This window comes from Schistocerca piceifrons, chromosome 2, assembly GCF_021461385.2.
Source record: "Schistocerca piceifrons isolate TAMUIC-IGC-003096 chromosome 2, iqSchPice1.1, whole genome shotgun sequence".
NCBI classification, from domain to species: Eukaryota; Metazoa; Arthropoda; class Insecta; order Orthoptera; family Acrididae; genus Schistocerca; species Schistocerca piceifrons.
In genome coordinates, this window is record NC_060139.1 from 948,684,128 (window position 1) to 948,709,368 (window position 25,241).

The window sequence follows — 25,241 nt, forward strand, 5'->3', positions numbered from 1 at the left end:
ATTTCCTAGAACTTATTAATGTTTTACTGATATGCTGGACTACATAGCTAAAAAAAATTGTAGCGTAACAACCTGTAGAAAAAGTTACAAATAATTCAATTCAGATTTATGATTTACACACTTAATGAAACATATAACATACGGTCGCTCAATAAAAGGCTGTGGGTGTTAGCACTTTCTTCCGGCGACTCCTTGAACTATCATTTAGTTTTATTAAGCAGTGAGATTGCATGATTGTACCGAATGTGCCTGTACCTGTGCTGTGTACTCCAAAAGTTACGGGAAACAGCTTTCAACAAGAGCGCCGAGCTGCCAACGATTCAGGTGCAGCATGAAGTTAGACTCCAGAGAGGGAGCACATGACAAGGGCTATGTTGCACATTTGAATTACGTCACACAAACAGTTCCCAAGTAGACATCTATCCGCCAAATGCGGACATATGCAGTCAAACGCTCCACTCAGCAGTTGGTTGGTTAGACAGTACCACAAGTCAGCATCTCAGGACTAACCAACAATCATCGCCAAGAAGAGACCAAACTCGACAACATACAAGTGATGTTAGCCATCGTTCAATGGATACCGGTGTTTAAAGACCAATCAATGTAAGTGAAAACAGATCTTTATTGCCACACACAGTCTTCATACTCAGATTAAGTATTCTAAAACTTGTACAATTAAATGGCTGTAAATTGTTACTAATGTAAGCAAGGGACCTCATAGTACCAGCTACAGCATCTGTCGAATACAACAATTTCTCATGTTCAGCACCCGAAATCATTCCCCTGAACCATCCAGAGTTTTACCTTTATGAGAGGACTAGAGAACGTGAGACTCCTAGATGACAGAGGAATTGAAAGTGTGTGTGTGTGTGTGTGTGTGTGTGTGTGTGTGTGGTGGGGGGATGGATGGTAATAATGCAAGATCAGAAATGCACAACTCAGTTTTCAAATGTTCCTTTACCAAGGAATATACTGTCCCAATTCATTACCAGTGACATTGAGTAAAAGGTAAAAATCAATAAACTTAAAGAACTCTCCGGAGCCCGATTAAATCCGGGTCAGATTCTACAAAGAATATGCAGGTCATATAGCACCTACTTGTACCATGACACTCGTATGCTGTAGATCTCTGTCCCAGTGGCTAGAATAAAGTACACCGTCCAATCTGTTTGATGTCCATCTGTTGTACAGTGCTAGACCATATTTTGGTCTCAAATATAATGAGTTATCTCGAACTGAATGACCGCCCTAAATGCGACTTGCACGTTGCTCACATGACATCCTGAACGGCGTGGATCTATGCAGATTGGTGGATGCAGTATTTCTTGACTTCCGTAAAGCATTTGACTCGGCAGCGCATCTACGCTTATTAGCAAAAATACAATCATATGGGGCATGAAACAAGATTTATGGCTAAACTAAAGAACTATTGGTAGCATGTTACCTTGTAGCAATAACCTCCCACCTGAGATTCCTTAAAGACGAGCTCCTGTGTATCCTGTGTGTCACATTTCTGTACAAAGTACGATGACAACGACAAATCACTAATGTTAACTTTTTAATTTGTTAATTGTAGGTCGTATATGGCTTCCAACACTTCTTTTTAATTCTTTTTTTTAAATTCTGTCAATACAGCCATATGATGAGCAGTATTTAAACTTTTCTGAAAAGATAGGATTTCTCCTGCACTATATGTCATACAATGATATAATCTTGGAGGCAAATTGAGTGGTGCATGTTGTTATTGACAGCAAAATGCGCCGCAAATACAATTAGTAGCAAAGAGGCAATGAAATAAAACGTCATGCTTGATGCTTAATTGTCACTGCATGAACAGAGAACTGTAGCAAGTGGCAAACGTTTTTATTTCTGTATTTAAAGTTGGGCTGGTCAACGAAGAAAATTATGCGAAATAGTTTGAAATTAAGTGTAAAGTTTGTTGGAAGTCTCCACTCTTACCAATCTATGTAAGCGTAGACCAGAAGTTGTTCAAGTTCAAAGAAATACTATCGACGACTTTTGAGAGAGTCTTACCATATGAATTAGTAAAAGATGGTACCGATCCCCCTTGGCACACAAAACAGGCCAGAACACTACTGCAGAAGCAATGAAAAAAGCATGCCAAATTTAACAGAACGCAAAATCTCCAAGATTGGTGAAATTTTACAGAAGCTCGAAAGTTAGTGCGAACTTCAATGCGAGGCGCTTTAACAGTTTCCACAACTAAACTATGTCTCGAAATCTACCAGAAAATCCGACGATGTTTATTATACACTCCTGGAAATGGAAAAAAGATCACATTGACACCGGTGTGTCAGACCCACCATACTTGCTCCGGAGACTGCGAGAGGGCTGTACAAGCAATGATCACACGCACGGCACAGCGGACACACCAGGAACCGCGGTGTTGGCCGTCGAATGGCGCTAGCTGCGCAGCATTTGTGCACCGCCGCCGTCAGTGTCAGCCAGTTTGCCGTGGCATACGGAGCTCCATCACAGTCTTTAACACTGGTAGCATGCCGCGACAGCGTGGACGTGAACCGTATGTGCAGTTGACGGACTTTGAGCGAGGGCGTATAGTGGGCATGCGGGAGGCCGGGTGGACGTACCGCCGAATTGCTCAACACGTGGGGCGTGAGGTCTCCACAGTACATCGATGTTGTCGCCAGTGGTCGGCGGAAGGTGCACGTGCCCGTCGACCTGGGACCGGACCGCAGCGACGCACGGATGCACGCCAAGACCGTAGGATCCTACGCAGTGCCGTAGGGGACCGCACCGCCACTTCCCAGCAAATTAGGGACACTGTTGCTCCTGGGGTATCGGCGAGGACCATTCGCAACCGTCTCCATGAAGCTGGGCTACGGTCCCGCACACCGTTAGGCCGTCTTCCGCTCACGCCCCAACATCGTGCAGCCCGCCTCCAGTGGTGTCGCGACAGGCGTGAATGGAGGGACGAATGGAGACGTGTCGTCTTCAGCGATGAGAGTCGCTTCTGCCTTGGTGCCAATGATGGTCGTATGCGTGTTTGGCGCCGTGCAGGTGAGCGCCACAATCAGGACTGTATACGACCGAGGCACACAGGGCCAACACCCGGCATCATGGTGTGGGGAGCGATCTCCTACACTGGCCGTACACCACTGGTGATCGTCGAGGGGACACTGAATAGTGCACGGTACATCCAAACCGTCATCGAACCCATCGTTCTACCATTCCTAGACCGGCAAGGGAACTTGCTGTTCCAACAGGACAATGCACGTCCGCATGTATCCCGTGCCACCCAACGTGCTCTAGAAGGTGTAAGTCAACTACCCTGGCCAGCAAGATCTCCGGATCTGTCCCCCATTGAGCATGTTTGGGACTGGATGAAGCGTCGTCTCACGCGGTCTGCACGTCCAGCACGAACGCTGGTCCAACTGAGGTGCCAGGTGGAAATGGCATGGCAAGCCGTTCCACAGGACTACATCCAGCATCTCTACGATCGTCTCCATGGGAGAATAGCAGCCTGCATTGCTGCGAAAGGTGGATATACACTGTACTAGTGCCGACATTGTGCATGCTCTGTTGCCTGTGTCTATGTGCCTGTGGTTCTGTCAGTGTGATCATGTGATGTATCTGACCCCAGGAATGTGTCAATAAAGTTTCCCCTTCCTGGGACAATGAATTCACGGTGTTCTTATTTCAATTTCCAGGAGTGTATATCTTACAGTACTATATAGTATTATACTCTATACATTATTAAACAGTCTTCAGAACACTATTTGCTAAAGTGAGACACTAACACTTAGAACATCTTTCTAGTTTTAACAGCCGTAAACTCTGATATTACTTCTTCATAATTAATATTTTGTGTCGCCTCATGTTCGATAGGTAACATACCAAGATTATTTAGACTCTTTTGTTCATTATTGGTTGTAAGTAATTTTTTATTAATTTTAATTTACTAAATCTCCTCTCACATGAAGCAACTGATGCGCAAATCGTCACAATTAACTTTAGAGCGAGCATACTGTTTGGGAAAGAGCCTTTAAAACCCCTTTCCATCATAAATTTCAAAATTTCAAGACATGCCTCATCAGAAAATGTAACACTTGCCTCTTTTAAATGTCTTCTCTCCGCCTTGGAGTCTCACAGAGGATTTCTCCTCCTCATACTTCATCATAAAAACTAATGAATTTTGGAACAGCTATTTCATTTCCTCATTGTTTGCCAAAAGCAAAATATTTGGTTGCAGAAAGTCGAAAAGTGAGGCGACATCTTGAATTAACTTTGATCTGGTTCAGAGTTCAATACTGAATCGGTCAAGATATTCCAACATATCCATTTGATGCTCTGCTTTCAGTGGGAGTCCTGTATCGGTGGCCAATTCACCAGCTTTTCGTTTTTTTTTTTTTTTTTCGATGAATGCTTTCTATTGGAATATCGTACACCTCCGATTTTTTTTCACAGCACGACGTATTGCCTCTTCTATAACATGACCTCGGTTTTGTTCAGTATAAAGACGGAGTGCCTCTATTTTTATAACTAACGGATCAAAACTCAACTCCATATTTTGCAATGCAACCTGAGTACAATTTACTTCACTCAGTACATTATTCCAAAAGTAAAGATAGCAAAAAAATGTGAAATTCCATACATCATGCATACGATTTTGTGCATTACAGCTGGTGACCAAATTTTGTTGTTGAACACACAATTCGTCAATTGCAGCGACAACCCTCTCAAAATTTTCTGACAGCACTTTCACTGCAGCGTAATGAGCTCACAACGTGTTGTTGACAGTGCTGTGATTTGTGTAATGAGAACATCCCAGCGGCCAATGGAAGAAGAAAACTGTGTAGGTGCAAAGGAATGTTGGTCACATTAATTGAATGACCATTACGTCCAAAAAACGGAGTTATTGTTTTTTCTTTAACACTAGCTGCTCGTAACAGGTGCAGTGTCATAACCTTCGGAACGACACATCATAACGTCTATACTGTCGTTTTTAAGTTTCTTAAGAATTTCATCACTTAGATCAGCGGCTTTTTTTCCCTTTAGTGGAGAAATATCCAACTTTTACTTCCACTTTCCTATTATCAGATCTACCGAAACGTATTACTTCAGACATTTGATCAGTATGTCAAATATCAGCTGTGCTATCAAACATAATAGCAAAATATTTAGACTATTCAATTTCGTTGACAAACTTAGATTTTACGTGGTTTGCTAAAATATCTATAAATTCATTCTGTACTTCTGGCGACACAAGTATCACCCGTTTTGAGAGTTACCATGTTCCAACTTCAAGATGTGTTCTTTAAACATTACATTATACTTTGACAGTCTTTTCACTTGCCTTTACAGTATTTGTAGAACTTTGTCCTTCATCAATGTCCACGAAATGTTCGTTTTGTTTAGCCGGAAAAAATGTTATATATCTAATAAACAAGATGAAAAATGCTTCCGCTTATGATTTTCAATATCCATTAATTGTAAGGCTGCGTCATATATTGTTTCATACAATTCTCCCTTCCTTTCAAACGTTTTCCATTTTTCAATATTTTTCCAGGTGTTCATTTGTCGTTTCATGGTCGGCCACTTTAGATTTCAGTCTACTGGTCACAGTAAACATACGATAGCAAAAGCAGTAGATGTTATTAGTTGTTGGAGAGTAAACCATCCAAGACCGCACAATTTTTTCTCCAGCTGGTATCACCTTATAAAATCATCCCTTTGAAAGATCCCGTACACAACCTTTTGATTTCGATCCATGCCTAGATACAGCGCCAAATGGCTCTTCTCTGTTTTGGAAATATTCGACTTTCATGATCGCAATGCCCAGTGAGACACATCTCTGAAGTCCTCCAGTTACGTATATTATTGTAGTCTTTGATATTAATAACACTATCATTATTATCGCAGTCATTTTCTGCATTGTTTTCTGATTCGTCTTCTTCTTAAGTTGTCATCATATACGTATTGTCGCTGTTGACCCTGAAGATGAGCGGATATTATCCAAATCACTCCTTGCATCAACTTTTGAATCAGTACATTTTGATGAACTTTGGCTATCGTCAGTTTTAGTAAATTATTTGAAGATGGCGCCAGATGTGCTTTAAGTGCATCAGTTTCAACCTGCTTTGCTTTTCTCTGCAGAAATCCGCTTTATCTCTTAGATATATGAGATCTTCGTGGCATATTTATTTTATAGATCTTTGGTACACATACCTAAAAAAAGTATTCCCAGGAAGTACAGCCGACCCCATACATATGTTACTTTGTGAAAAAAACTCACTCAAAGGCAGTGACAAACAGATATATTTAATATTTTTTAGTTTCAAGAAATGTATTAGTGCGGTGCGTCATTAAAGCTTCCTAATTGCTAGACAATGACCTCTCCTAAGAACTACCTGTTTGCTACTGTAGAGTAGCATGTACCTTTCGTCTGCGTGGATTTAAAGGTAATACGATTATATTAAGAAGTTTCATTTTCACATGTAAATTTATTTTGTCACTCCCCTTTAAAGATGTATAACCGAGGCTCTACTGTACAAGGTTCGATTGACTGCATAAACTAGTTTTCCCAACACGCAGTTCCGCTACTTAGTTTGGACAATAGACGCTCTATCGTACTTAGCCCAGAAAAAAGATGCCCCCCCCCCTAACAGCTTATTCCCACAGAATGAAATGAAATACTACTCGCTACGCTTGCCTTCAAAACATAATACGAGGGCTATCCAGATAGTAAGTTCCGATCGGTTGCGAAATGGAAACCACTGTAAAAATCCGATGAAGCTTTGCACAGATGTGTTGGACAGTGTCTGTAGAGCGCCCGTCGATCGCGTCAAGTTGCTCTTTTCAGTTCTGAGCGCACAGTGAGCACGTAAATGCACCTAGAAAATAGTGTCTCCCGCCAAGTACGAGGGCCTGGTGACAAATTTCGCCTGAAGCTATGCAGCCTACGTAACACAACTGTCACGCCGTTCCTTCTTAATGACAATTCTCAGCTGCACTCTGCAGGGGCAATGAAGATCCTCCTACAGCATTTTCAGTGGGAAGTGTCTGATCATCTACAATACAGTCCGCAATTGACCACCTGAGTTTCATCTCTGCTCGCACGAACCGCTGACTATGAAGACAACATTTTGGCACAGACAACGAGCTGTAAGCCAGTGTAGAGAATTGGCGGAAAGAACTGGTGGCTGCCTTCTATGACAAGGGTACCGAAAATTGGTACGACGCCACGACAGATGCCTAAGTATGAGCGGAGATTATTTAGATAATTAGCTGGGAGTTGTGACTAGCTGTTGCAAATAAAACATTTTTGATTTTTACAGTAGTGCCCATTTTGCGGACGATCGCCTTGCTTTCTGGATAGCCCTCGTATTACCTACTAAAAATAATACGGTAATGTTACGGTTAGCATAAGCCATCCATTTTCTAAGATTATCTGAGATGATTTGTGACATGTTTTTGCTTGGTTAGCACAATTCACATGCATAAACCTTACCAGAAGTGGTACTGTCGGCACGAATGAGCTCACCACACTATGGTTAATTGACGAGTGATTATCACCACTTCTGTTATGACATACTTATGTGACATGCTGCAGGCACAGAGAGGGATTTCAGAAATATTTCTGATGCAAATTTTGAAAACAGATAGCTTATGCTAATCGAAACCGGCCAAAAATAAATTCATTTCCAACCGCAACAGGTGGCCGCATTTTTCAGCCTGAATTATATCACAGTTCCTGAAGCGATGGAAATCATGTGTACAATATCGATATATTTTATCGATTCAACACATTTCAGTGAGAGTTCACAACACGAAATAAACGAGAAATGAAACAGCCAAAAAGCAATGACATTTTTGGGGAACCCCGATCTAGCCCCAGATATATGGAAAAAAACAACAGAAAGCGGGCTCAAAACGGTCTGTCCAACCCACAGTGAGCTCAAACGGTGAAGTTGAACTCTACATAAGTCGCTGTACTTTATGCTTTCTATCGCAGCTGCCAACCATAGCGATCTATTGTTTGATACGAAGCACAGTTACTGGGATGAAATCCAACATTGGCGGCCAGTGGCATTTGAGGTTGGGTGTTGCACCAAATTTTCAAGGTTTCATATTTGAGACGTTTACAAGGGAGAAAATTCCATACCTCGGCGCCTGGGTTCCCGATGTTCTTTATTCGTGACCGACAAAAATATAAAATGCAGTTAAGCCAATGAGATGAAATTTCTTCCGAATTTTTACCCTCAAAACAAATATCTGAATGAACAAGAGTAATGTGATTGCTACTGGAAATATCAGTATTGGTCATTTTATGTTTGTGTTCTCCATGGAGTGGTGCTACCTCGTGGAGACCTAGACGACCACACCATCCAGTGAAGTCACTGCAGAGCTATAGCTCGCGCAGGATACGGTAGCCGTTGCGCAATGACCAGTTTTCGTCCAAAGCGCTGGCCGAGTTCATTAGTTTGTTCAGAAGGGGACTCCTTAAGTGTTTTCCATCTTTCGACAGGGCACCGATGACATAATGGAGGCGACCATTCTGCAATCTTTTTCAAACGATTTCACAGAAACTATTCGGTACAGAAAAATTCATTTTTTCTTTACTTGTAGTTATATATGTCAGGTTCATAATGATGTGTCTATCATTTCGTTAATTGTGATAGTTATTGTGATATTTACGTGAATGTAAGACACTGAGCGAAATTCGGAAAAGTGTGCAGTGAAAAATACACTCATGCTGATGATGAAATGATGATGACAGCACAAACAACCAGTCCCCGGGCTCGAATATTATAACCAGTATTTAAAATAGCTTTGGACGACTTAAAATGAAATAAGGAAGAGGGGATAGGTAACATCCCATGGGTATTTCTAAAATCATTGGAGGAATTGTGCACAAGAAGACTATTCACTTTGCTTTGTACAGTACGTGATACTGGCGACATACTATCAGACTTCCGGATAAACGTCACTCACACAATTTCGAAGATGGATAGAGGCAACAAAACCGAGAATTATCTCAGATTCAGCTTAACAGCTCATGCAACCAAGTTGCTGAGAAGAATAGTGTACTAAAGATTGGAAAAGAAAACTGAGGGTATGTTAGATGACGATCAGTTTGGCTTTAGAAAAAGTAAAGACACCAACGAGGTAATTGTCACGTTGCAGGTTATAATGGAAGCTAGACTGAAGAGAAATCAGGGCACTTTCAGTAGGTTTGTCAACCGGGGTAAGGGGTTCGCTAATAGAAAATAGTGCAAGATGTTCGTGATTCTGAGAAAAATAGGGGTAAACTATAGGGAAAGACAGGTAATATACAATATGTATGAGGGCCAAGAATGAACAGTAAGAGTGGAAAAACAAGAACGAAGTACTCGGATTAAAAAAAGATGTAGGCAAGGAATGTAGTATTTCGCCCCTAGTGTGCACATGTACATCGAAGAAGCATGAGGAAAATAAAAGAAAGGTTCACGAGTGGGATTAAAATTCAACGTACATGGATGTCAATAGTAAGATTCGCTGATGTCATTGCTATCCTCAGCGAGAGTGAAGATAAGTTACACGTTGTGCTGAACGAAAGGAACCGTCTAAACCGTCTAATGAGTACAAAATACGGATTGAATATAAATCGAAGAAAGACGAAAGTAATGAGAAGGAGCAGAAATGAGAACACTGAGAAAATTAGCATTAGAATTGGAGATCACGAAACAGATAAGGTTAAGAAATTCTGCCAGCTAGGCAGCAAAATAACGCGTGACGGATGGAGCAAGGAGGACATAAAAAGCAGACTAGTAAGGGTAAAAAGGGCATTCTTGGCCAAGAGAAGTCTACTAACATCAAACGTAAGTCTCAAATTGAGGAAGAAATTTCTGAGAATGTACGTTTGCAGCGGAGGATTGTACGGCAGTGAGACGTGGACTGTGGGAAAACCGGAACAGAAGAAAATAGAAGAACTTGAGATGTGGTGCTACAGAAGAGTGTTGAAAATTAGGTGGAATGATAAGGTAAGGAATGAAGAGGTTCTCCGCAGTATCGGTGAGGACAGGAATATATAGAAAGCATTAATAAGAAGAAGAGACAGGATGGTACGACACTTTCATGGCGCAAGAGGGAGGGTAAGAACTGCAGAGGAAGACAGGGAATGGAACACATCTAGCACATTACCGATATCGTAGGTTTCAACTGCTACTGTGAGATGAAGAAGTTGAGGAGAGGAATTCGTGACGGGCCGCATCAATCCGGTCAAATGCCTTAAAAAAAAAAGATAGACACGAAGTCAGCTCCAATGGCCTTTCCTCTCATGAGCATTTTCAATTGCTTTTCTGTCCCTTGGGGACTTTTTCCGATATCTGTCATTCTGTAGTTCGTGTGACGATTTAAAGGAGGAACTACAGCGTGATCTTCCTCTGCGAAACATTTTTGGAAAAAGACGTTCAGTATCTCTGCCTTTTCGGTGTATGCTCAGTTTCAGTGTCGTTCTGGTTACAGAGTGACTGAACAGATGGCTTCGATTCGTTTACTGAATTAACATTAAGACCAGAATTTCTTAGGACTTTCGGTCGAGTTAGTAGATAAACCTTTAACATAAGCTTAATGAATAGATTACGACACATCTTAAATTTTTAAATTCGGTCAATAATTATATGAAAAACTAAATCCAAAGTATTGCTTTCACTGGAAGTCGTTAGATACGCAATCTGTAGCTGGCACTGGTTCAAATGGCTCTGAGCACTGTGGGACTCAACATCTGAGGTCATCAGTCCCCTATAACTTGGTACTACTTAAACGTAACTAACCTAAGGACAATACACACATCCATGCTCGAGGCAGGATTCGAACCTGCGACCGTAGCGGTCGCGTGGTTCCAGACTGACGCGCCTAGAACCGCTCGGCCACACCGACCGGCAGCTGGTACTGTGCACCTTGCACCGAGTTCGCCTTTTAGTGCTATAGATATGCTGGAAATTTGAAATCCTTGTTAAGGCGCTGCAGTCACGGACTGTGCGGCTGGTCCCGGTGGAGGTTCGAGTCCTCCCTCGCGCATGGATGTGCGTGTTTGTCTTTAGGATAATTTAGGGACTGATGACCTTAGCAGTTAAGTCCTATAAGATTTCACACACTTTTTTTTAACTCCTTGTTCTTAATAAGCTCTGACAAAGGGTCACCATTATCGGAAATGTAGCACTGCAAGATAGGACGCCGAGTGCACCCTTAACGCGAGCAGGGAGAGGTGGTACTGACCTGGTGCAGGGCGGCGTCACGAAGAACGACGCCGTCGCCGCTGTGGAGGCGGTCGGTGGGGGTGGGCCGCGGCACACCGTCCAGGGAGGACAGCTCCTTGAGCTGCGGGGGCGACGGCGGGGGCGGCAGCTGGTCCTCCGCTCCGTAACGCGTCTTCTGCAACACCCAGGCAGGACACGTCCATTACAGCCGGCCGCGAAGGCACAGCGCACAGTAGCTGGGTCGCCATACTAAATTCCGTACGGCGAAAGAACACTCACAGCTGGTAGCGCCGTTAACAGTCTTCTAATGCGAAGCGGAAAAGACTAAGTACAATACCGAAATCGCTTACGAGAGCTGTAGCAGTACTGACAAGTTGCTATTCAGGGCACGTACAACACCGCGCGAGGTGACTGGTCGTGTAGAAACCAGACCACAGGGGGACTCACTCGGAACCCCTGGAGTGTGAAGTCGCAAGCTCAGTCTTCAGTAAGACTCGTTTGAAAGTGTTGTGTTAAAAGTTATGATAGAAACAATGTTAGCTGCTGCCTGGTGAAACGTTGTTTTGATGCCTCGTGTAAGGGGGAGAAATGCGTACCATTAAGTTTCCGACTTTGATAAAAGTCGGATTATAGCCTATCGCGATTGCGGTTTATCGTATCGCGACATTGCTGCTCGCGTTGGTCGAGATCCAATGACTGTTAGCAGAATATGGTAATACGGAACGCCGTGCTGGATCCCAACGGCCTCGTATCACCATCAGTCGAGATTACCGGCATCTTATCCGAATGGCTGTAACGGGTCGTGCAGCCACGTCTCGATCCCTGAGTCAACAGATGGGGACGTTTGCAAGACAACAACCATCTGCACGAACAGTTCGACGACGTTTGCTGCAGCATGGACTATCAGCTCGGAGGCCATGGCTGTGGTTACCCTTGACGCTGTATCACAGCACGTCATTTTTTCGGATGAATCCAGGTTGTATTTACAGCATCATGACGGTCGCATCCGTGTTTGGAGACGTTGCGGTGAACGCACATTGGAAGAGTGTATTCGTCATCGCCATACTGGCGTATCACCCGGCGTGATCGTATGGGGTGCCATTGGTTACACGTCTCGCTCACCTCTTGTTCGCATTGACGGCACTTTGAACAGTGGACGTTACATTTCAGATGTGTTACGACCCGTGGCTCTACCCTTCATTCGATCCCTGCGAAACCCTACATTTCAGCAGGATAACGCACGGCCGCATGTTGCAGGTCCTGTACCGGTCTTTCTGGATCCAGAAATGTTCGACTGCTGGCCTGGCCAGCACATTCTCCAGATCTCTCACCAACTGAAAACGTCTGGTCAATGGTGGCCGAGCAACTGGCTCGTCACAATACGCCAGTCACTACTCTTGATGAACTGTGGTATAGTGTTGAAGATGCATGGGCAGATGTACCTGCACACGCCATCCAAGCTCTGTTTGACTCAATTCCCAGGCGTATCAAGGCCGTTATTACGGCCAGAGGTGGTTGTTCTGGGTAATGCAATCACATGTCAGTTCTAGTATAATATATTTCTCCAATGAATACCCATTTATCATCTGCATTTCTTCTTGGTGTAGCAATTTTAATGGCCAGTAGTGTAGTATCCTGGGAAGAGGGGTACAGAGATCAAACTTCTATGGGATGTGTGTATCACACTTCACAAAATGGACACCGTCGACACTCAATGTTCAAAACAAACGATTAACTTGCACCAGGTACACCGAATGAAAAACTGCGCACCACAGTGATTACGAAGTATCTCACCATAAAGATCAAATGCCAATTACTTGGGAGTTACAAATCGTGCTGGACTTTCAGCCAGGTCTCCAGTTCTAAAGAATTTATATAGAATCATGAAACTTCCTAGCAGATTAAAACTGTGTGCCGGACCGAAACTCGAACTAGGGAAGGTAGGACACGAGGTACTGGCAGAATTGAAGCTTTGAGGACGGGCTTAGTTAGCTCAACTGGATGCCACCACGGTAGCTCAGCGTGTTCGGTCAGAGGGTTAGCTGCCCTCTGTAATAAAAAAACTGAGTCAACGGCTCAACACTGAACTTGAACGGGTGTCATGGGACATCCGCACCGAACACATGCAACGAACAATATCAAACAAAATGATATAAAAAAAATGGTGGAGCACTTGCCCGCGAAAGGCAAAGGTCCCGAGTTCAAATCTCGCTCCGGCACACAGTTTTAACCTGCAAGGAAGATTCATATCAGCGCACACTCCGCTGCAGAGTGAAAATCTTATTCTATATAGAATCTTATTGGTGTAACAGGGTGATGAGAACTGATGGAATTTGATGGTATGCACCCGAATGCGAAACAATTTGTCGTGGAGCGTATCGTGAAACTGGCTATCCTTTAAGGAGTAGCTGCAAATATCGCGATGATATGTTTTATAGGCACGGGAAAAAGAATTCGGAGGCTCAATTGTTCCAGTGGTTCCAGATAGTATAAACTGCAACGTAACACATTTTTCAGGAGGGATAGTTTGCTCTAAAGTAGAATGACTTTTATATGCAGACCAAAATAAAGCAAAAGCAAGATCTTTGGTCAGCTATAGGCCAAAAGAAGTGTTCATACCACAGTTTTATAGTTCTCTTACAACCATTTTCCCACTTTTCCTTGCTGTGACGTAAATATGCTCTGCTGCCCTTGCAAGATCACACACACGAGAAAGAATCGCATGGGGCAAAGCACCTGCAACTTCTCGCAGCACAATAACTAACTTTCTAATCAATTTACCATCCAAATGAACAGTCGGCATAATGCGTTAAGGCATTGATGTTAATTGATCGTGATACTATTCTCTAGGCACCTCTGATTTCCAGGGTTCCTTTGACATGCATTCCCTCTTCAAATCCCAGCTGGTCGGAGTTGAAAACAAACTACTTATTGAACGGTGGGATAAATTCGTTTATCTCAACTACAAATTTTCGGACCGATTCCGCAGTTGCTGCGCATCGTCAAGTTCTATGAAGTTTCGAGATTGCAGCCGGATCATGTTGACTTCTTGCCACAACATTTCAGCTGGCAACCGTCCAGCTATCTTCGAGTGAGTGTCTGCCTCTGGCGAGTTCTAGTTCACGGTGTCGGCTTTATAGCAAAAATTGGCGAGGAAACTCATGCGCATTGGCGACTGTCACAGGAGCGTCCTCTATCGCAATCAACAGATATTTCGTCTGCCATTTCTTTCTCACTCTGCAAAATTCCTTTCATTCCTTTTTGACGAAATGTCAACTTTGGCAACAGCTGTTGTTGATACAATGCAATGCTTGCTTTGTTTATCTTTGCAATTGCACTCCTCTGTATCAACACCACTGGCAATGTAGCACTGCTGTGAGTTACTCGTCGACTAAGCAGTTCAACTACGGTCTATAGTCTCACGCTGTGCTCACCACTGGAAAACTCCAATCCCGCCCTTGTTGCCATTAGCAGTCAATATTGTGGTTACGTGGTAGGCAATATGTGGGCCCTTTGCAACCTCGCACTCGTTGTTTGTGCTGGGCGTCTTTTATGCGGCCGAATCGAGTGCGGATTGGCACTGTTGCGATTCAGACCCGCAACATTTTCCCATCTCCCAGGAGTTTGTGGCGGGTCTAAAGTGATACAAAATATGAATCAAATCGAAACAGGCTTCTCTGTGTGCACACGTTCGGCATAAGTTTGGCTCAATCTGGCACGTAGTCGACAGTGTCATTGTCGTCGTCTACTGGCCTCGTATTTTATATTTTCCATTTTGTAGATTGCCGGCCGGAGTGGCCAGGCGGTTAAAGGCGCTACAATCTGGAACCGCACGACCGCTACGGCCGCAGGTTCGAATCCTGCCTCGGGCATGGATGTGTGTGATGTCCTTAGGTTAGTTAGGTTTAAGTAGTTCTAAGTTCTAGGGGACTTATGACCACAGCAGTTGAGTCCTATAGTGCTCAGAGCCATTTGAACCATTTTGTGGATTACGGAAACTAATTGAGGATCTTCAAATGAACAACTGCTAGTGGGACATCACACATACTGAATATCCCTCTGGCTGCAACTGTGTACGTTAACTTTTACTGTCTCGTCGTTGCAACAGAGGCTTTTTTTCTCAATAGAAACCTGAAGTACACATTTACGAATTTCCATCATATGCACGTGCTACCAGCTGTTGGACATCACTATGAAAATATCAGCATGTCAATACAATAGTGCACAGCACTGCACATAAGCTAGTTACCACCAGAACACATGGATGTGGTTGGTTTCTATATTCCCCTGTATAATTGAATACTGGTATTTTGCATGATAATTATTGAATGATCATGTATTCATCACAAAAGAGAATTTTATAGTAGTCATTGAGTCCATAAAATGAAGCCAAGTGCACAAAGTACGTTTTGAAAACCAGTACATATTTTTGTACAAATCTTGCATCTAAAATCATTGAAAAATCACCTAAGAGCATTAACAAAGAAAAATTTTCCTTCCTCTAGAAAAACATCAGATCTGAAAGGGATATAGAAACCGCGACAACCGAGGGCATGCATTGAAATGTCTGTCAGAAAAGTTAGGCGTTTTAATAGCAAAAATAGAAAAAAGTCACTCTCTGAAAAGTCATTTTCGGTGGGAACTCAAGAAATTAGAGGAAAGTAGAAAGCGCTTCTAAAAATGTTCACGGTTTGGATGTGAACCCCTCATATCTTCCCTATCTGTGAATCAGTTAAGAGGAAGTCGTAGCAGTGATGCAGAATGACATCAAGTAAGATAAAATGAAATTAATAATTGTTATGAATTTCAAATAACAGTTAGTATTGTTATAAGTAACAGAACGAAGATTAGGAAAAAGTAATTTTTTTTTTCAAATAAATTCAACCTTCAGATGATACAAAGTAATCTCCACATTCATTTCGGATTTCCTGTTCTTTGTTTGAAGATCTCCTCGGTATAGTTCGTAGCACTAGAAGTCGCCATTCTTGTAGTTCTAATAGTCACGCTCGATGTATGGAGTTCCCGGCAGAATCTTCCTTTTCGTAAGTGCCAGATAGAGTGTAATTTGTTTCTGAACGGCATCCCAAAAATGATGCAAATGGGTACTTTCAAGAATCGCCGTTTCCACTTTACTGGGTTTGTAGTGATATAGGTTTCACATCATCCGAAATTTCGCGGCCGACATCCCAAAAAATTTTTTCAGAATGTGGCTTGAACGACTTAGTTGGTAACTAAATATTCTATCAGCACGTGACAGTGATTGGTTGTTCTAGCAAGGATTTGGTTTCATAAAATTTCGTAACAAAGGAAACACGTATGGGACAGGATTTTCTCTCCCAGCCAATGGCGGAGCTGAGGCAAAGCCGGTGCTACACTATTTTTTTTTTTTTTGATGGAGCGTTGTATATTTAAAGACTCTGTCGCCAGAAATTCGTCCTTAACAGCCCACATAAAGTCATATGAAACTGTAATTAGCGTCAGCTACAGCAAACACAATGCTGAAGAATCCCTTATAATTAAAAAACGAACTTCCACTGTGTTATGGAGTCACAATCTGCATTTTTATTAATCAGAAGTAAAAGTGACACAAATAGACCCTCATAGGCTAGTTCCTGAGGCGTTTCGAGCGGCACTGGCCCCGTAGTGTAGACAAGACTTTATTGTGGGGCTACTGCTGAGCAGATGCGAGGAACTGAATCGACGCAGCCCCGCAGCAAAGACACGCAACATTGTTCCGGTGTGGACTAGGCTTTAAATGCCCCGAACAGTCGGGTCCTCTAGATATGTCAGGGTTTATTTCTTCCCATACAATCTGTAACCTACACTCCTTCACAAGCCATTGGTCCCCTCTGACGAAAGAGAGGAGGCCAAAAGTATCCACTCGGAATGTATCGTTCGAGACTTACTGGAACTTCCCAAGACGTACTGCTATTCATACTACAGATGCACTGCGATTCATAATGCAGATGTGTGCGATTCATTTTTGTTTTCGATCAACTTCTCTAATTTCATCTCGCTGTTCATCAATTAAATTTTCTCTTAGTCTTTTCATTCTCTTCCGTTGTGATGCCAGACGTATCTCTCGCTCCTCCTCTCTTTCATTTAACATGGTTTTTGTTGCCTTCTTTCCAATTCACTGTCGGCAAGATCTCCTCCTCTTTTACGATGAGAGATCTTGTTAAGTGTTAATATTCCTTAACACACTAAAGTTCCAGTTAATGCACTAGGCATTACCTCAAGCAGTTATGCGAAAACGGCAGAATCATCTGTGAATGCTAGTAACTCATTTTTATTCCTTCTTTCCAGCATGAGTGGAAACATTCTGTGGTATTTAAGTTTGTGATTCCAAATTCTCAGATCTTTTGTTCGAAGATGCTGTAAAAGAAGTGGTGATAAACCATCGCCTTTTCTGACACCCACATTTTTTAAAGAATCGGATACGAAGCGATAAATTTTACTTTGGAAATTTTCATTAATAACATAGACATACGATAATTTCCTTTCCCGACTGAATTTGTGATAGAAATGTATTTGTAGTTTTGGAGTAAATTTTTGTAAATAAGTCTAGCTGTGGTCCATAACTATTATATTAATTACTATTATTACACAGAATTAATTGCTGCAAAAGTAATTAACACTATTATTTTTCTGTATAACTGTTATCTTCTGCCAAGCCTATCTGTTCAGGGTAACCTCATTGCTCATAGAGCGATGCACCATTATTTCTCTGATACTGTCTTTACAAGAACATCATGGTTTCCATCTGTCAGGTGGTTTTGCTTTAAAAATTTTCTTTGATCAGCGATGATCTGGTGTTCTTAAGAAATGTTCGTACCAGTTTAATGATTTTTTTTCAGTCCTATCACCGATTCATTTATCGTCATTCTAGCTTTTAGTTCACCAGTAGGTTATTCTCGATTCTTGATATTCTGACATTCCTTCACAAATAATCTATTTCCACAGCTATTGGTCCTCGTTAAATCCACTGCTCTGATCCACAGAGCATCCATTAGCCTACTCAGTCTTTTCTTGCCGTTGTTGGAAAATTTTCTTTTCCCACCAAAACAAAACAAAAAAAAAATATTCAAACAGCTTATTATTTAGCCTACTCAGTCTTTTCTTATCGTTGTTGGAAATTTTCTTTTCCCACCAAAACAAAAAAAAAAAAAATATTCAAACAGCTTATTACTTCTCTGTGTTGTTGTAATCTGTGTTTTACTTCTGTACACTAAACACACTTTTCTCAAGATATGCTTCCAAATATTTTAATTTTTCGGTCAGTCTCATAATTACTCCATTAACGGTGCGTACTTCAAATCTAGGATCGCTATTCATTACCAGATATTCGGTTTTTGTTCGAATCATCTTTCGTCCCTATTTATCATGTTCTTGATAGAAATGTCGTACCATGAACTCAAGATCGTATTCAACAAATACGCAAGGGGCGATCAAAAAGAGACCAGGACTACAGGGTTGGTGCTACAGTGTCTTCCACATCAGTTGCCGTAACTTCTGCGTTGCGACATTTGCGATATGGGGATGTGTGTTATCGTGAAGCAGCACCTGTTGCCGAACCTTCCCATAACGGTTGTTTTCGGTAGACATGCTGCCCCATAGGCGTTCTTCACTCTCCGGTAGATGTCTACTGGGGTCTGTCATTCGACAGCCAACAAAAGAAGAACAACACGTCTTTTCCTGTTTGGGCGCAATTGGTAACAACGTCGCCGTAGTTCACTGTTGTGTACATAGTTCCGCGTAGTCAGCGCGTACACAACTTTCCCAATAGAGCGCGCCCCGCTAAGCACAACAGCGCAAGCGTAGCGCTCGTCCGTCTCCGCACTACGAGATGGCGCTGCCATAGAGACGGACCAAATTCTGCTTCCGCCGATCCGCGTGTTAGTATGTAACGCAGCCACTGAGATTGCTGCTACCGTAGAAACTTTTCTCCTCGCGGATCACACTCGCGCAGTGATACATGAACGCGCGAGGTATTATAACGAGTGTACAGACCTCCGATTAGTCAGTCTGCATTAGTCTGCATTGGTCTGCACCAGTCTGTACCAGTCTGCATTTGTCTGTACCAGTCTATAGTCAAGTTTCAGTCTGCGCCTAATAAGATTATCATATTCCTGTACATAGCCATGCAGAGAAATGTATAGACACTTTGTCAAGTATCAGAGATATGTGAGAAGAAGATTAACGTAGCACGACCAAAGGAACTTCAGAATGTCAATTGTAAATAGCATCCAGAATCAAGTTATGTAAGGTTTATGCTTGTTACTATTTTAATAAATGTGGGTGAAAATTAATCAAGTTCTGTTTAAAGTTGGTCACCGTCAATCTGCTACTCTAAGCATGCAAGTGGCATTTCTATCGTGTGACCTAACAGCAGAAGATAAACACGCCACAATAAGACCACGAGACATATTGCTGACACTCGTCTACTTCGTTAGAGCGACAAGTCAAATAATCTGATGGTGTGTGTACCGAAGGTCTTACGGTACGCACACCACATTCACGTTCCCACATTTACCGCATGCACGTCAAAGAGACAGGAATGCCACACTAATCCCTTGTCTACATGTCGCTGCTTATATACGCGCATCGAAGTCGCCCTAGGTTGCATATACGATGCGGCAAGGTCGAAAAAGCGAAACTTTTTGATCGCCCCTTATACTTTATCAAAATAAAAGAAATAGTAACGCACCACACTTCCGATTAAATTTTTTCAGCTAGTACAACTAATTATTTTATTTAATTGCCATTTCAAAGGACGCACTCGAGTGTAATTCTTCTTAATAATGAAAATCAGTAATATGAGTATTTGACACAACGTAGGACTTAAAGAAGTGTTGATTAAAGTAGATCATGAGTCTGAGTGTGTCCTGAACGGAAAAGCTCCCCTTTTCCATCAAAGGCCTCTCTCGCCTGATTATCGCCACAAAAGACGTGACCCCTGGCGAAGGCTCGTGTGCGCGGTCACAGGAGCGCATTTGTCCTGCCTTATCCGATGAGAGAGCCCCGCTCCCAGCTTTCGTCACGCGAACCTCCCGCAGGGCACAAGACCTCAGCACGCTAAGACCTCGTTACTTTCCTATACGGGATCACACCAGCGTAGCAAAGGCCAGCACTGAACTGCGCTACTCCAGACTGGGTGCACTCCGTCGCCCTAACTGAAAATGTTTCCGTTCATTCGGGTAAGAAGCATTCCGCATTCCATGAGTTATAATAAATACACTCCTGGAAATTGAAATAAGAACACCGTGAATTCATTGTCCCAGGAAGGGGAAACTTTATTGACACATTCCTGGGGTCAGATACATCACATGATCACACTGACAGAACCACAGGCACATAGACACAGGCAACAGAGCATGCACAATGTCGGCACTAGTACAGTGTATATCCACCTTTCGCAGCAATGCAGGCTGCTATTCTCCCATGGAGACGATCGTAGAGATGCTGGATGTAGTCCTGTGGAACGGCTTGCCATGCCATTTCCCCCTGGCGCCTCAGTTGGACCAGCGTTCGTGCTGGACGTGCAGACCGCGTGAGACGACGCTTCATCCAGTCCCAAACATGCTCAATGGGGGACAGATCCGGAGATCTTGCTGGCCAGGGTAGTTGACGTACACCTTCTAGAGCACGTTGGGTGGCACGGGATACATGCGGACGTGCATTGTCCTGTTGGAACAGCAAGTTCCCTTGCCGGTCTAGGAATGGTAGAACGATGGGTTCGATGACGGTTTGGATGTACCGTGCACTATTCAGTGTCCCCTCGACGATCACCAGTGGTGTACGGCCAGTGTAGGAGATCGCTCCCCACACCATGATGCCGGGTGTTGGCCCTGTGTGCCTCGGTCGTATGCAGTCCTGATTGTGGCGCTCACCTGCACGGCGCCAAACACGCATACGACCATCATTGGCACCAAGGCAGAAGCGACTCTCATCGCTGAAGACGACACGTCTCCATTCGTCCCTCCATTCACGCCTGTCGCGACACCACTGGAGGCGGGCTGCACGATGTTGGGGCGTGAGCGGAAGACGGCCTAACGGTGTGCGGGACCGTAGCCCAGCTTCATGGAGACGGTTGCGAATGGTCCTCGCCGATACCCCAGGAGCAACAGTGTCCCTAATTTGCTGGGAAGTGGCGGTGCGGTCCCCTACGGCACTGCGTAGGATCCTACGGTCTTGGCGTGCATCCGTGCGTCGCTGCGGTCCGGTCCCAGGTCGACGGGCACGTGCACCTTCCGCCGACCACTGGCGACAACATCGATGTACTGTGGAGACCTCACGCCCCACGTGTTGAGCAATTCGGCGGTACGTCCACCCGGCCTCCCGCATGCCCACTATACGCCCTCGCTCAAAGTCCGTCAACTGCACATACGGTTCACGCCCACGCTGTCGCGGCATGCTACCAGTGTTAAAGACTGCGATGGAGCTTCGTATGCCACGGCAAACTGGCTGACACTGACGGCGGCGGTGCACAAATGCTGCGCAGCTAGCGCCATTCGACGGCCAACACCGCGGTTCCTGGTGTGTCCGCTGTGCCGTGCGTGTGATCATTGCTTGTACAGCCCTCTCGCAGTGTCAGGAGCAAGTATGGTGGGTCTGACACACCGGTGTCAATGTGTTCTTTTTTCCATTTCCAGGAGTGTACACCTGCATCTACATGGATACTCGCCTGCCGCGGTGGCCGTGCGGTTCTGGCGCTGCAGTCCGGAACCGCGGGACTGCTACGGTCGCAGGTTCGAATCCTGCCTCGGGCAGGAGTGTGTGTGGTGTCCTTAGATTAGTTAGGTTTAAGTAGTTCTAAATTCTAGGGGACTTATGACCTAAGATGATGAGTCCCATAGTGCTCAGAGCCATTTGAACCATCTACATGGATACTCTGCAAATCACATTTAAGTACCTGGTAGAGGGTTCATCGCCCCCACATTCACAATTCTCTATTATTCCCATCTCGTATAGCGTGCGCAAAGAATGAACACCTATATTTTTCCGTACGAGCTCTGATTTCCCTTATTTTATTGTGGTGATCGTTCCGCCCTATGTAGGTCAGTGTCAACAAAATATTTTCGCATGCGGAGGAGAAAGTTGGTGATTGGAATTTTGTGAGAAGATTCCGTCGCAGCGAAAAACGCCTTTCTTTTAATGATGCCCAAATCCTGTATCATTTCTCTGACACTGTCTCCCATATTTCGCGATTATACAAAGCGCGCTGCCTTTCTTTGAACTTTTTCGATGTACTTCGTCAGTCCTTTCTGGTAAGGATCCCACACCGCGCAGCAATATTCTAAGAGAGGGCGGACAAGCGTAGTGTAGGCAGTCTCCTTAGTAGGTCTGTTACATTTTCTAACAAGGGAATGGTCAGACTTGTCATGTCGAAACCTGTGTTGCTTTTTTTTTACCACTGTGAGTTAATATTGCAAGAAGTCTGTATGCAGAATTTTAGCTGCTGACATGACCTGGAAGTCTGTAAACAATCTTATGAAAGGCCGGCCGAAGTGGCCGTGCGGTTAAAGGCGCTGCAGTCTGGAACCGCAAGACCGCTACGGTCGCAGGTTAGAATCCTGCCTCGGGCATGGATGTTTGTGATGTCCTTAGGTTAGTTAGGTTTAACTAGTTCTAAGTTCTAGGGGACTAATGACCTCAGCAGTTGAGTCCCATAGTGCTCAGAGCCATTTGAACCAATCTTATGAAGTAAGACATTATTGTCGCATGGTTTCCGCACTTATAACTGCCCCTTGTACAACCCTGACCTCTCTCGCTACGTTATACCAACGCCATCTAGTGACTAGCTACGCGCCGCTCTCTTGCCACAGCAGTGAGAGCTGATTCCCCCAGTGAAAGCGATCGTATGATAATTAAACATTCGTTGACAAATATGGCTGATATGTTATCTACAACATTCTTTCCAAATAGCTATGAAATAGACACAAATAAATATACGGTTTAGAACACGTCCAAATTTTATTTCTTGTAATTACCGCAAAAATGCGAAATATTGATACAATGTTCAAAACTTAGTTTTTTTGTGGACCAAGAACATACAAGCAAAGACGACATATGACAGCCCTGCGAATCACAGACGTTGTTAGATGTCCGTAGACAAAACTGGGCTGGTGTTAGGATTGAATCAGGCCTAGTATCAGTATATATTGCGAGGAGTGCCACGTATATTTAATCAAATTCTGAAACCCTGGGGAGGAAAATTGATAATGTACTACTGATTGCAGCTTGAGAATATTGTCACGGTGACAGACAGGAAATTGAAGTGATCTGCACACAATAATTTTCTCTGTTAGCTTTCTGTAAAATGCCTTCCCTGACGGAAAAATTCTCTGTCTAAAGGTTGAATTATGTTCGTCGTGCCGGGTGGAATCTGAAGTATCTCTACTTCTTTGTCAGGGTGGGCTCGAAATAAAGCTTTTAATGAATAAGACCTTTTATGACCTGACCACGAATCTAGAAGGCGAAGAGATTTGTTCCCGCAGAACGGAAGAAAAGCATGAGCCATCAAAAGTTTAACGTTTTCATTTCCCATTTTTCCAGACTTCGATGCGTCTACCACAAGATTGTTTGCGTAGAACATTGTTCTTTTGACACGTGGTCCAAAAGTCCAGTTGGTTCTTGAAGACACACATATAGTTTAGGCAGCAATGAACCATACAGACTAATTATGGGCATTATAGTGTATGATTGGGTGAGTGCAGTCGTGGACTGCCCAATCGCCTCTATATGTTTTTCCCCTTTGAATGACAGTGTTCTTTTCGCACGCAATTCCTTTTGAAAACCTGACTGATCTGCATTGTACACGTACGATTCACTAAAACTAGCGACCTTATTTTTTGAATTCGTAAGAAAAGCTTCTATCATTTCGATTTGGGTCACTTCATTTTCCGACCTGTTTCTCGATACAAATTTTGTTATTTTTCTTGCCACAATTTTATGTGATTTTTTGAAGTGACTAATCCAACTTTGAGAAGCTGTAAATTCTTTAGCGCCTATCGCGTTGGCAATCTCCAACGCCCAATCACGCAAAGTTGTATCGCTGACACTAAATGACTGGTTTGGCATCGGTAAACAGCTTAAAAACGTCGCGCATTTATCTCCGTCGCAATTTCCAGTCGACTCTTGAGTCGTCCAGCGACTTCCTTTCTCCATCTATACAATTCACGTTCAGAACGGACAAAGGGATACTTATTTTGAACAGTACTGACACGTAGGCGTTTCTTACCAATTTCGTTCAACCAATACGTCACCGCTTTTTCTTGTCTGATAAGGTAATTGTAGTTGATGGTGTTACTTTCGGAGATAATTGATGACGGTACTTGGCGCTATCACTCGAAAAGTCTTCACGATTGCAACTTTCGTCGGTGTCTTCGCCGTCTGTAGATTCACAGTCTGCAATATCGAGTGTTTCAGTCGCTTCTAGCCACATGTCTGCGCCATTTACATGCTCTTCGACAAGTTTAACAACCATGTCGCACAACACATAGTCTTCATGCGTGTTTTCTGTTGATTGCTTCATTTGGCGTCTGTGGTATATCTCCATTGCAAGCAGCAAAACATTTACAGGGTTCGCCATCACCTGTGAGGGGAGATTGAATGTTCACCGTAAAGTGGCTTGCGGAGTATAGATGAACATGTACATAACATCTTTCACATATCTAACCAGTTTCAGGATGGTATGTTTCGAAATACGTACCAGAAATTAAAAGGACGTGTCTGCCACAGAAACGAATATTCGTTTCCCCTTTCCACCAAAACCGTGCAGTGATATTCCTCTTTAGTGAACGCCGCAGTAAGACGGCCGCACTTGCCGACCATGCGCACAATGCTCGCGACTCGCCATTTCCAGGGGTGGCCAGCCGTCACTGCAAGCGCCAAGCAGGAAACACAGCCATGTTCGTGATTTTTTTTTAGGTGACTTCCAGTTCATGTCAGCAGCTACAATTTTGCACACGGACCTTTTGCACAGTTAAATAACAGTGCTAAAAAAAGCAATACATGTTTCGG

At 43.5% G+C, this 25,241-nt stretch overlaps 1 protein-coding gene across 1 annotated transcript in view; it reads right to left on the reverse strand.

The window, feature by feature from the left end:
* Positions 1 to 11,208: 11,208 nt before the first annotated feature.
* LOC124776013 overlaps positions 11,209 to 25,241 on the reverse strand; it is a 215,470-nt gene continuing 201,437 nt past the window's right edge. The window contains exon 3 of the mRNA XM_047250855.1: positions 11,209 to 11,394. Coding sequence (XP_047106811.1) covers positions 11,209 to 11,394 — 186 coding nt within the window. The remainder of the gene's footprint in view (positions 11,395 to 25,241) is intronic.